General features: G+C 43.8%; 1 protein-coding gene across 5 annotated transcripts in view; it reads left to right on the top strand.

Moving 5' to 3' along the window:
* The first annotated feature begins 7,319 nt into the window (after positions 1-7,319).
* The window catches only part of PPP1R21 (protein phosphatase 1 regulatory subunit 21), a 33,419-nt gene continuing 27,764 nt past the window's right edge, over positions 7,320-12,974 (top strand). For 3 of the 5 annotated variants that reach the window (XM_063328104.1, XM_063328103.1, XM_063328107.1), the window contains exons 1-3: positions 7,320-7,460; positions 10,509-10,577; positions 10,985-11,131. In XM_063328104.1, coding sequence (XP_063184174.1) covers positions 7,401-7,460; positions 10,509-10,577; positions 10,985-11,131 — 276 coding nt within the window. In that variant the 5' untranslated portion in view covers positions 7,320-7,400. Of the gene's footprint in view, positions 7,461-9,701; positions 9,904-10,508; positions 10,578-10,984; positions 11,132-12,974 lie in introns of those variants that run through there. The other 2 variants (XM_063328105.1, XM_063328106.1) reach the window with 2 other exon arrangements.

Raw genomic sequence — 12,974 nt, 5'->3', positions numbered from 1 at the left:
TGCTCGTCAGCTCATTTTGCAGTTATCCACAGGGTTGAGGGTTTTTTTGTTTAAAACAGTGGGGACAGATCAAAGGTATCTTTGCCTCATGTCTTAATAGGAGATGCTACGTTTGCCATTGTCACGCTTCCTTTGAGCCATGGGAATGACTACCCTCAACCAAGTACTTGTCTGTGCTCTTGCAAACTTCAGAGAAGGACAACCAGTTTCCTAAACCACGTACATCTACCTGAGTGTGGCGTTTATGCTGGTTGCCGTAATCTCCGTTTCTGTAGTATCTTGACTTTCCGAGCCCTAACGAGCAGCACGCTAGATTGGACTGAATACCTAATTTCTGTATCCATTCCAAAGGTGCAGGGTTAAGCACTTGGGTGTTTTCACGCCTGGAGATGCAAGTTGGTTCCTATCAGACCAACCTCAGAAGCGCTGATGTGCTTTGCAGTTGGCAGGCAGGTGTTCAGAAAATCCTCTGTAGGTGCCTGTATCAACCTTTACACAGCGTCGCTTTTAAAAATAGATTTCATGCCTCAAAGGCTTTTTTTGATTTAATTAACTTGGTATCTTGGTCTCTTACTAAGATCCAGTAGCTGTTTTAAATGCTAAAATCAGCTTAGCAAGCTAAATTTTCAGTTATTTTCAGTAAGGGTACATTTTATTCTCTCTCATAAGCTTTGTGCGTGTTTTCCAAACTGCTGGTGGAGATCTCCATGCTCTGAAAACGCAGTCAGACCTCCACAAATTACACGTATTTTGCTTTTCCTTTTGTCTCCGAGTAATTTGAAAAGATGAAAAATCCACCTGTTGGGTTTGACTCTGGTGTGTGCTGGCTGAAACGACCTGCTGTTTGGCGCGGACCCTGCGAGACCTTCCGCCGGGCAGGTAAGGTGTAGGCAGCGCTGAGCCGTTTCAAAAGAGATGATGTTGCCTTAAATCTCCGAGCGGCTACACAATTCTGGGTATTAACTCGAGTGTGATGGTGTTGTAACGCTACCTTAAAAAAAAAAAAAAAAAAAAACACGATGGTGCCATGCTGCATGATGTCACCTTGACCCAATCATAACCCATTTTCTGCGAGCATAATGTTAACTCCCTCGAGAAGCATCCGCTGAGTGACAGCAGCATCCCATGCAGCCGTTGCTAGGCAACAAGATTCGGCTTTCAGCAGGATCTAATTTTAAAGTATTTAACCCTAGATCTGTCAAGGCTCATTATTTCCGATGTGGTTGTTAATCCCTACTTGTTGGTGTCCAACTTTTGCAAATACCCTGCTTCTGGTGGCATTGCCGGTTTATTTATCACATATAGTGGCTCCTAACGAGGAGAAGCGTAAGCACCCCGGGCAGATCGTGATACCAAATTTCATTTTAGTGCTGATCTATGCACAGAAATATGGGATGCAATTAGAGGTGGAAAATAGTGCATTGTCATTCTGCGAATCTTCCTTTCTTTCCCGGCTTGCACCCACTTTCTCTCTAAGGAATGCTGGTTTTCAGATGAATGAATGCTTGTGGATGTGTAGCTGGAGATAACAATTAAGCTTCAATTTTTAGTAGTATTATGCGTCCTCTTACTTCTTGCTGCATTTCATCTAGGTTAAGAAGCTTGTCGTCTTATCTAAAACCATTCCAATAAACTACGGTCATTTTGCAATTTAGGGATTTTTTTGATACTGGAAAACTTTAACTCTTTTAAATTATGACATAGAATACTTGCAGATAATTATACAGACCTACAGAGGGTTTTTTTGTAAATAGTTTTCTACATTTTATTTCTTTCTAACGTGTAGAGGCCTGGAAGCCTACTCCCGTATTTGACTAAAAAAGAAAATATTTCTGACCAACTGTGTCATTCCTTGATTAATTACTAGACGTGCCCCTGTAAGTGCACTCAAGTTCACTGCTAGCTTCTTAAAGATACGTGATATTTCCCTCAGCTGAAATAATGCTGCTTTTACCGGTCAGTTTCATAACCACACCAAAAAAAACCAAAACAACCCCTCCCAAAAAAACCACTGGAACTGCACAAAACCCCCATAAAATGTAATAAAATGAAAAAAAAATAAAAATCAGACCATTCATATTTTTTAAGTGCTAATATACTCCATCTCAGCATCGTAATCCCCCCCTAAGATTCTTCTTCTTTCCATTGTTAGGATTCAAGACCAACGCTGCTTTGCTCCTCATGCTGTTTCTCCTTCCCAGTTCATATTAATCCGCAAAGACAAACCTGTCTCTGCCAAAGCACTTTTTCCAGCAGTCAGTTTGATCGTAATGCTCCCCTGCTGCCTCCCCGTCCTCCGGGGGCATCCCCCCTTCCACTGCTTCAAGTTCATGTTTCCCATCGCTGGGCTTGCGATGTACAAATAACTATTTATGGCTTTCTCCTTCTGCGTGGCATGTTGTGCCTTCTCCCCACGCTGTCTCAGTGAGGAACCCTGCCCCACGTCTCCTCCATCCCTCTTCTTTTTCCAGGACAGTCTTTCCGCACCAGAGACCTAGCTTTAACTCATTCCAAAAGTCCAAATTACTTCTGGAGGTGCCACCATCATTTTACAAATAAAAATGCTCGAGAACAGGAATAGTTCTGATTAAAATGTTTCCTAAACTACTGGTAAATCTGCCAGATCTCTCTCCTTTCTCTGCTCATGTGTCTGTCCCTGGAGATTTGAGAAAATGAAGACAAACCTATGCCATCTTTGCTGCAGGTAACAGCTCCTGGTTTGTTGATGTTGCTCGCATGGGCGAGTCAGGACTTCTTTCAAAGGCTCACAGGTCTGTGTCCACAACTGGTGTACGTGAAAGAGCATCCACTCCTCACTGCACAATCATCATAACGCTCCTTCTCAATTCGGTCTTTTATCTTTCTCTGTGAAATTGGACAATTTGTCTCTCGGGATTCAATGAACGTTGCTTTTATTTTTCTTTCTCCAGCAAACTCTGCAAGACCGCAGAATCTGTGCGGGCAGTCTTAGCTGGGCCAACGTCTCTCAGCTATGGCCCCTGCAAGTGTGAAGAGAAGAAAATGAGGCTGTAGAAGATGCACAGACCTTCAACAAAACACGGCAGAGCTAGGGAAGACGTTTAATTTTCCTGGAAGAGGGAGAATTCCACATTCAAAAAAAATAAAAATGGAAGAAACACAAACTTTTTCAGCTGTTATTAAGTTTTGCCCGTTTTACAGAGGGAGCAGCAGTAAGGATTTGCTGTGAAGCTACAGAAGTTGCTGCTCTCGCACCAAGGCCTGCTATGTGTGTGTTGCACTCGAGGGGAACGTGAGTTGCAAAGTCAACTCTGAAGTATCACACGCACCCGCCTGCTCAGTTTTTCCATCTTCTCGTTGTCAGCAATTTCTTTTTACACAAAGGCACTACTCCCCCGGCCATGCACACACCCTATAGATGACTCAAGCTATTTATCCTATGGGCTGGGGAGGAACACAAGAGACAGAGAGACTTGTTTTCATCTCTTTGTTAGTGCTAGGGAAACACTGAAATTATGATAATGAAGACTACAAATAATTAAAAGAAACTGTTCTGTGAAGTGCATATCTGTACATGCGTATGCATTTTTGGTTTTGTGTACTTGGCTTTTTTTTATCAGAGCAATCAGATTTTGAAAGAGGTGAAAGGTTTTATATAACAAATGCTTTGTTACAGAGTCACCATGAGAAATAACGAGCGCATATCGTGAGCACATATCCTGCCGTTCATACTTGCCGTTGCTAAGATAACAGAAACAAAACACCAGTTTCGGGTGTTTGCAGCTCGCGAGGATGTGGTTTATGCATTGCTTGTGATAGTCTGATGACTGAAGATGGCTCCCTTCCAATCGTTTTCAAATTTTTTCCGGATCTTAGAAACCCTTTTGTTGTGAATACTTGTACGCATATAAGTGATGACAATGAAGTTTATTTTCCCAAAGCACAGAAAACATCCCACACGATTCAAAATACATTATTTGTTTATTTCTCTAGCTGCACCTATTCACAGGGTATGTGAGTGCAAGTTCTCACTAATCGGACAGAGGGGAAGGCACTGTTTGAGCAGGGAAGGGAGGATAAACGAGCTTGAAAATAGAACATATCAAAACAACCACTGTAATTCTTAAATAAATTATTTGTCTTGAAACAGCATCTAAAATTCAACACCTATTATACTAGCTGCTGAGCAGAGACATAAGAAATGGACAGCCTCTGTTCCACTGTACGTCCTTTGCTCTCCATTCTCCCCCATGAAAGCCAACAAGACAAGCAAAAATGCTACGACCCTTGTAAGGGATTTCTTTGCTCAACACGGCATGTTTTAGCTTGCATTAGGTCCTGCTGCATTAACGCGTGCTCTTTGCAGAAGGGAGTATTGGGGGGGGGGGTCCTGTGGCAACCACCTCACACTGCCTGGCATTCCTCTCCCTTGACCTCTCTCGCTCTGCACTTCTGATGACAGGATCAGTCCACTGCAATTACGCACCGAGTCACTGACGAGGACGCATTACGCTGCAGCAACGTGCATGGTGCGCCTCCCCAGTGCAGCAGCCGGACAACCTTGCTCTCTAGGGAGAGATGAGTATTAAGAAAATGCTTGCGAGGAAACAGCACAATAAAGACATTTTATTTTTTTCCACAGATGAAAGGAGGAGAGGTAGCACTGCAGCTGCAATGGCAAATCAAAAGGATGAATCTGAGAATTTCCTATGAGAAAGTTAAAAACAAAACCAAACCCAAGCCACGTAACTTTTGTTACCTGTATGTTTGGGGAACCTTGACTCAAGCTGTTCACCACGTACCACCATGGAATGGTGATAAATTACAACATCATATGTTCCTAACATTAGAGGGACTCCAGGATCCATGAGAAACTGTATAAGAGACAGGACCACTTTAAAACACAAGAGGCAGGTCTGATGCTTAAAATACACTGAAGTAGAGCTGTCCTCATGACGAGCCTAAAAATCCTGCAGTCGGCTTTCAGCCTTACAGCCTTTAAGCAGTAAAAGCACCCATCTTTTGACTCACTCTGTCCGCTTGTGTTTTAAGAAACTGGCGTTACCTCCTATGATAAATGCCGTACAAAATGTATATTTGGATCTTGCTGTTCTAGATGGATGCAGGCAAATAAATTCTGTATTCCTCCACTCTGAATGCAAGCTGCCCAGCCAGAAACACTGTTGTTGTCAGTGGGAAAGCACTTCATTCTGCTACAGCTAGGCACTGTAATTCCCCCAGCTCCCTTTCCCAGCTTTCAGCTGTGAAACCTCTCTCCCAGCATTCACAGCGCCAGATACAAGGAGAAAATTTTATCACAAAAGCATCTCTGAACACAGCACAAACCAGGAGTACTGTGTTTTGCAAAGCATATTCAAAGCATTTCAATCTAACATTTAATGAAAGACATACCCTAGAAAATGCAAACCTGAAAATACAGACTTAGAATCAATTGCAAAGGTTTTTAATAATTTTCCAGTATAAAATTTAATGCACTGACACGTGAGGACATATCATGCAAGGTATGTTGCTGCTAACCCTGGTGTGCTGAATGGCAATTGCAAATTCCATTTACTTTGTTAAGAACTTCTGTAGGGAATACAAAATGGAGCGGAAAGAGCAGTCTGTCATGGCTCTAATGTTAAAAACTAGAGCTTCCTTATTTCTTATTCCAGTATTGCTATTTAAGCTCTCCTAGTCATGCAGAACAGCAGCAAGATCATTTGGACGACTATTTGTTTTGCTTTTTCCCCCTGTTAGACTTCCTAAAAATGTGCAGTCGCTGTTCTTGGCAATATGGATCAGTGACATGTCCTCCAACATTAAGACTTTCTGTGGAGATAGAAACATATTTATTAATCTGGCCACCATATCATATTTAGTGCTTGCCAACTCCATTACTGTGATAAGCAAAAGAATAGCACACATCATCAAAGCCTCAAGACTAAGGAAAAGGATTAGCTTCCATTACAGGCACCTACTATCTACTCCTACTTATGGGAAACAAAGAGAAAAGGAGCTAAGAAAATGATGATTTAGCACCTCTAGCACTATGAAGACACCATGCTGAAATCAAGTGGAAAAAAACGATACCATGGAAACTGAACCAAAATAATAATTTGCTGTTAGATCTCTATCCTAGACCAGGAAGCCCTTAACCTGCAAATCACCAGATGCTCAGCATATACTGGTGAAGTATCGTCACATTTTTGCCTTATTATTCTTTTCCTTACACATCTGTTTCCAGTAATTTTCAGAAACAAAATCCTGCATTAGCTGGAGATCTGGCAGGACCAAACACACCTATTATGATATCTTCAGATTCTGCTTAAAGAGTGCTGATGGTACACACACATTTAAATGTTTGGCAAATCTGAGGATAATGAAGAAGAAAATAGGAGATAATTAGCACAATCTAACCAATCTCTGAAGGAGGATGGCTGAATGGTGGAGAAGCTGAAAGAAGGCTCCGAAACAAAGGCACCTACAGGCTGTAGGCTGCAGGGAAGCCCCCCACCCCCAGGAACCACAACGTGCAGATGATCAAAACGACCCCCAAGACTGTGGAATTCGAGTTTCTGCAGCTTGAGGGCAAACTGAGGGCACTGCAGTTAACGCACGACTTATTGGTGTTCCCCTTCATTAGCATATAAGGGCACTGAAGACTCAAGGCAGTAGGAAGAACCGGGCGCTGGCAGACAAATCCCATCCCTGCTGCTCACTTGTTGCGAACCACGAGAACTTATTTAACTGCCTTTTGTTTCATTTCTTCACCCACGGGCCGGCAAAAAAAAAAATGTGTTTGCCTCAGTTTTTGCGTTCAGTTACGTTCGACGCGGTGCGCTATGAAGGAGTAACGCACCACGCTCCGTGCTGCAGCCTCCTCCCCTGGCAGACAGGCAACACGCCGCAGGCCTCACACCCCCCCGCAGCACCGCGCTCCGCCCGAGGAGCAGGCCCTCAACCAACCGCCCTCACGCACACCAGCGGCCCGGCCTCACTGCCGCCGCTGGGGCTCCCCCTGCCGACAGCCCTGCCGCGGGACCGGCCCCGGCACTCCCCCGCGGTTGACCCGAGTCGCGACACGCCGATATGACCCACCCCGGGCGAAGGCGTTTTGGGCGGGGTCGGGCCCCGTAGCCGCGAGGCCGCGCAGGGCCCGGCGGCTGTTACCACGGCAACGGGGGGCGGCCGTGAGCGCCTCACGTGGCCGGGCCCACCCCCTTCCCCCCCCGCCATCTTGGAAGTTGCGTCAAGATGGTGGCGCCGGCGAGTTTTAAGCTCCGCCCTCCCTCCCCGCGGCGCGTGGGGCGGTGTGGTGACGTCATCGCGCTGCCGCCGCCTGAACCCGGAAGTGCGTCTTCTACTTGGCGGGCGTGCGAGGCCGGCGGCGGCGTTAGCGCTCAGCCCGGGGCGGGGAGATGGCGGCGGCCGCCGAGCTGCAGGGGAAGTACCAGAAGCTGGCCCAGGAGTACTCCAAGGTATCAGGTGCCGGAGCCCGTCCCCGCTGCTCGGCGAGCGGCGGCGGCCGCCGCCCACTCTGCCGGTGCCGCTCCCTGCGCGCGGGCTGCCGGCCGTTACGCGCCTAACGGCCGCCCCTCTCTGAGGGGAGGGGGCCTTCCTCGCTTCCTTCGCTGAGCCTGCCCTGCCCGGGGGAGCCGTCTGCTGTGCCTCCGTACTGCCCCGGGGCGGCGGGGCCCTGAGCTCTCCCGCCCGGCTTAGGGCTGGTTAGGGCTGAAAAGCTGTTTTTTGAGGCCCAAAGGTCGTCTCTTCTTGAGGGTGAGGTGAAGGCGAACTTGGGCAGGCAGAGGAGGCGCAGGTTTGCAGGTGCTGCGGGAATACGGTATTGGTGAGAGTTGGCTGGGCAAGTCAGCGTGAGGAGCAAGGTGGCCTTGTCTGCAAAGCATCCAGTAGGACAAATAATGGGTTCAGCCATGCCAGGGAAGCAAAACTAGCAGTGCTTTCCCTTGCTTCTCCACTTCCCACTCAGGCGTGAGGCTTGGTTATCCTTTTTGTGTGTGAACACTTGTTGAGGTCTTGGTCTTGTATTTTACCCATAGACTCTGAGTTTGCTTTGACTGGTGGATGTGGGAGGGTCAGTGGTGCAGGGTCTTGGAAGCGAGGACACTTGATTCCGCACTTGTCTCGTATCTGTTCCCATTCTTCTGCAGCTGACTTAGCTTCCTGTTTGTGGTGCTGCTTAACGGAATGTTTGCAAAGATTTCTTGCCCATAGTGGAGAATGCCTTTCCTTTCCAAGGTGCTTAAGATGATTCTGTAAATGGTGGAGCCTTGCTTAATACAGAACTCTTCATTCTTGTTTCCTCTCTAAAAGAAAGAGGAGACCATTGGTCTTAAATAGTATAGTTCTTCAACCGTCTTGGGTAAAAAAGCCAGCACTTTGGTTTTGTGTAGCCCAGCATCAGAGTGTTTGGCACAAGGCACTTGACTGTATTTGACACCTTTCTCTAGATTACAGTAGATTACAGAATGATGTGTCTTTAAATACTATTTTTCTTGGAATTGCTATTAAAAGTACTGTACAGAATCTAAATTGTTCATACACACGCACATATATGTAAATGCTTCCACAAGGTCATTTTAAGAAAACTGAATTCACTTTGGGGTTTTGTAGGTCTCAGAATTCATATTTCTTGTTGCTTTCTACAATGGCTCTGCTATACCTTGGAGATTAAAAATGGCTCAGGATAGGTAATTGAGGGACTCTGCTGCTTGATTCTTGAATGAAACTTCACAATGTGGATCTTTTGACTATAGCTTCTGAAAGTTCCAGCTTCTGGATCCTCTTTCTTCTAATATAATGGTGTCCAAAAGCTTCCTTTGAACTTCATCTTGCAACTTTCAGCCTGAGATGTTTCATTGGTTCTTTGTGGGAACTGCTTTTTTGGTCTTACCCCAATTCTTGTGCAACGATTCCAGGGCATTGTGGGATCCTCTTTGCAGATAACCCTCCTTTTTGTGCAAATGATCAGTTGTTCAGTTGGCTGTTTATTTTGTGCAGGGGGAGGAGGAGAACAAAGAGTAGCTCTGGGAAGCTCTTTGCCTGTTCACTTAGTCATGTTATTTGAGCCAAAGAGAGAGGTAGACAAGACCTTTATAGACTCAAGGAATGCCAAGGGAAGTACCTGCCAGAGGATTGCTTTCCCTCTCAGTTCACAGAGCAGTCCAGAAGAAGGACGTCTGTTTTCAGAGTCTATTCTTCCCCTAAAGTTGCAGCTTCTGGCTTTCTCACACAACCCTGACGGAAGTAGTAGTCAAAAGTCTCTTTCAACTTGTGACGGTCTTCGGTAGATCACACTTCAGCTCGGGTATTTCAATGCACCATGACTGAGCTAGTTCATCCTGTGTTTCATCATTGCATCTGACATGTTCCTACATTAACAGCTGTGGCAGAAAAAAAGGCGTAGAAAACTACCGCACTGCTTTTTCTTGCTAGGGAAACTCTGTGCTTGGAAGTGTTTCTGTGGCGCTCTTGCAAGTTTCTTCTCTTGCCTTTGTGATGCCTGAACAGCACAGTGGGAATACTGCAGGGCAAAAGCCTGTGCTTAGCAATGTCAGCCGACTTCTAACCTTTCAAATGTATTCAGTCATCATACTGAAAAGATTAGCCATTGCTGTTTTACATTGAATCTTGCCTTTTATACATCTGCCAGAGGTATTCCCAAACACTATACAAACCCTTTTAATTTATATCTGCAACAGCTGGATTCAAACATGTCAAGTGAATACAAACTGCTATTGAAGAAACCAGGATTCAAGCAATTGTCAAGGAATGGGAAGATGGAACTGTCCGTATCCTCATTGCTGCAGGGTAGAGGTACTCTGTGAAGTGACTGGGAAATAGATTTCTTGAGTATCGCTTTTCACTGCAGCGATTTTTAGCTCAGATTTGTGAACTATAGAAGTAAGTCTTAGAGGGCTTTTTCTTCTATGCTTTTTATGCGTTTTCCTGAAGTGTTTGTCAAGCTGTTCTCTCTGGATCGTCTGCTGCTACCAGTAAAAAGTATTTTTGCATTAGAGTATCACTAGGCTTTTCTTGAATTGATAGAGATCTTTACCTTATTGTGAGCTCTGCTTATGTTCCAGAACCAGTCATGAACAGTTTTGGGGAAAAGAGGGGAGAGACAGAAATAGCACTGAATACAAGCAAGAACTTGATTAATCAAGGAACAAGTTGCACTTTTTCTATATTTGTTCACTGTTCTTCAAATCTTAACTATATTTAAGTAACTAATCTTCCAATATATTTATTGAGTAAGAGTTATGTTCTATTTGACCAAAGTGTTCAGATTGTAGAAGAACTAGTTTCTTGTGAATTCAGGCTATAAATTGGATATTCTTTCAAGCTGATATCTACCTGATACCACTGTTACCTACCTTAACAGAATACTTTAAAAAGTATGCACATCTGGTGCTCTCATGAAATGATATCATGTTTTACGCACGTTCTAACAAATGTCTTGTATTTGTTACTTTTTTGCATAGTTATTGGTTTTTCTTATTTTTCAGCTTCGAGCTCAGAACCAAGTACTGAAAAAAGGGGTTGTAGATGAGCAAGCAAACTCTGCTTCTCTGAAGGTAATCTTTAAAAACTGCTCATGTCAGCTGTATTAAGCTGTAACAAAATAGGTAAATGGAATGGCTAAATGGGAATACTTTTTACTTAAAGTATTGTGACTAAAAGAAGGAACTTGATTTAGTAAAAATTTCTGTTCTGCAGCTAGTCTTCATCGTTGTCTATAGGTGCTGACTTTGTAAAAGTGTGAGGTTGCTTCTTGATGATTAATTTATAGAATGAAGTACCTACTTGATTTGTGGGCAGCTCAAGGAAGTGAAATCTGTTTTTTAGTTTAAAAGCAATATTTTTGCCTCTTCAGTGTTCAAATAGTGAAGAAAGAAATTTTTTAATGTGTTCTTTTATAATGTGATACTTCTTATTGAAAGTACATGTGAAAGTTTTAAAATTAAACTTTTTGGTCATTCAGGAGCAAGTGAAGATGAAGGATCAGTCACTGAGGAAACTGCAACAAGAAATGGACAGCTTGACCTTTCGAAATCAGCAACTTGCCAAGCGGGTGGAGTTACTTCAAGATGAACTTGCATTAAGTGAAGCTAGGGGCAAGAAGAACAAGGTATGTGCTAAAGGCAAAAAAATTTGCTTAGCAGATGTCTGCTCCACACCAGTCAGTGTCTAATCCTGACTTCTAGCAGTTCCTTTGTGTCAAGGGTTTAGCTGAATATTTTTGTCAGAACTTGTGTTATTAACTGATGTTAGTGAATATACCCACAAAACAGGTATTGATACATATAATGCTAAGTAGTTCTGTATATTTCTTTCTAGTGCGTCAGCTAACTGTTACTGAATTGCTGTCTCCCTTTCCAGATATTTATTAAGTGTTCAAACAGCTGTGAAGGATCTTGGAGCTCTGTGATTAATCTACTGCTATGAAGAAAACTGATCACCCCTCACTTCCTATCCCCACCTCCTTGCTTTGTAATTTTGGTGTCGGTGTTTAACTCTTAAGCCTATGATTGTAGCTTTTCTAGTCGGCTCTTCTGTGAATCTTGTCAAATGCTTTGAAATATAAATTTTTAGCTAGTATACTGTGTACTATTTTGAAATGACAGAATAACTTCAGTGCTGTGATCTTTCTTTGCCAAAATGCTTGCTGATCAAACCTGGTTATACCACGGTCTGTCTAAGATCAGCCGTGTCTTCTGTAGGTAACATGAGAATTCCAGGGGCGGTGTGTCTGGGCTTAAATAATTCTCAAGCATCCTTTGCTACCTTCCTTTTATGAGGAAACCCCTCTTAATTGCTGTCATCTTTTCTTTTTGGTTGGCTCCCAAAATGCTGTAGCTATCAGGACTGACATTAAAGAAACCATTCAACTGATTAGTAATATGATCATCTTCCCTACTTTTTCCTTAAACTCTTGTGTGGTTTTTTGCTATCCAGTTCCTTGAGAAGCGTAGTATCCCTGACTTGTGTTATTCGTGCACCATAGTAGATTGTTCTTCAAAATGCAGTTTGACCCTTCTGTTTTTTTTCTTTTTTCATGTTATGTAAATTATCGCTTCACTAGACAGTTTTCCAAATTTTGGAGGACCTCAGCCTGGCTTGAGTAGCTTTGCAAACCATTGCCACTGGCTTTCCCATTCAGCTGTCAGAATGCATACTTCTGTATTTTTTTTTAAGTGTTTGTGCTACCTTTTAAATGTGTTCCCTTTAGTTTTACCTATAGTGCCTCATTGACTACATACATTGCATTGAACATACCTCTACTAAATTCCATGTCACCCTTACTTCAGAGACTTGCCATTGGGAGACCGTATAAATCACATCTAAAACTATTTTGATTAAGATTTGGATAGATGATCTGTGTCAGACTGCAATCCTTGTAGAAGGAGGGGAACATATGCTCATATCTCAGGTGTTGTAGTCCATAGGCTGACATCAAATGCAAACGTGGCTCAGCTGTCTCAAGCACTTCAAGTTAGGTGTTAAGTTTACATTTAAACAGTCTCCTTTCTGGTGATGGTACTACCTTTGTTCAGCAGTGTGGTAGAGCAGAGAAGCAGTGTGGGATTCACTGGTGGTCTCTGAGTCTTGTGGATGAAATGGGTGAAAAATGATGAAGCGGTGGGCAGAGAGGTGTCTGTATTCTCAGGGTAGTTGGTGGACAGTGAGGACGCTGCGTTTTTCAGTGCCACCTTGTGCTATAGCCTGCTGTGGGATAGTGCACTTTCAGCGATATTCCTCGTCCCAGCTGAGACCAGAACAGCTTACACTTGGGCACTTGGTGGGAGCAGATGTGCCTTACACACAGCTACCAAACCAAATAAGCCTGTGTGCATAAAGTTTCATATTATTGACTATGTGGAATCATGCAAGATTCAAACGATGTCAGATGGGCATCTGCCCATACAAGTAATTTCATGGTTGTGTGAATGTGACACCTGAGTAGAGGCTTT

Source organism: Chroicocephalus ridibundus, chromosome 3 (assembly GCF_963924245.1).
Source record: "Chroicocephalus ridibundus chromosome 3, bChrRid1.1, whole genome shotgun sequence".
NCBI lineage: Eukaryota > Metazoa > Chordata > Aves > Charadriiformes > Laridae > Chroicocephalus > Chroicocephalus ridibundus.
This window is presented reverse-complemented; position numbering and strand designations above follow the sequence as displayed.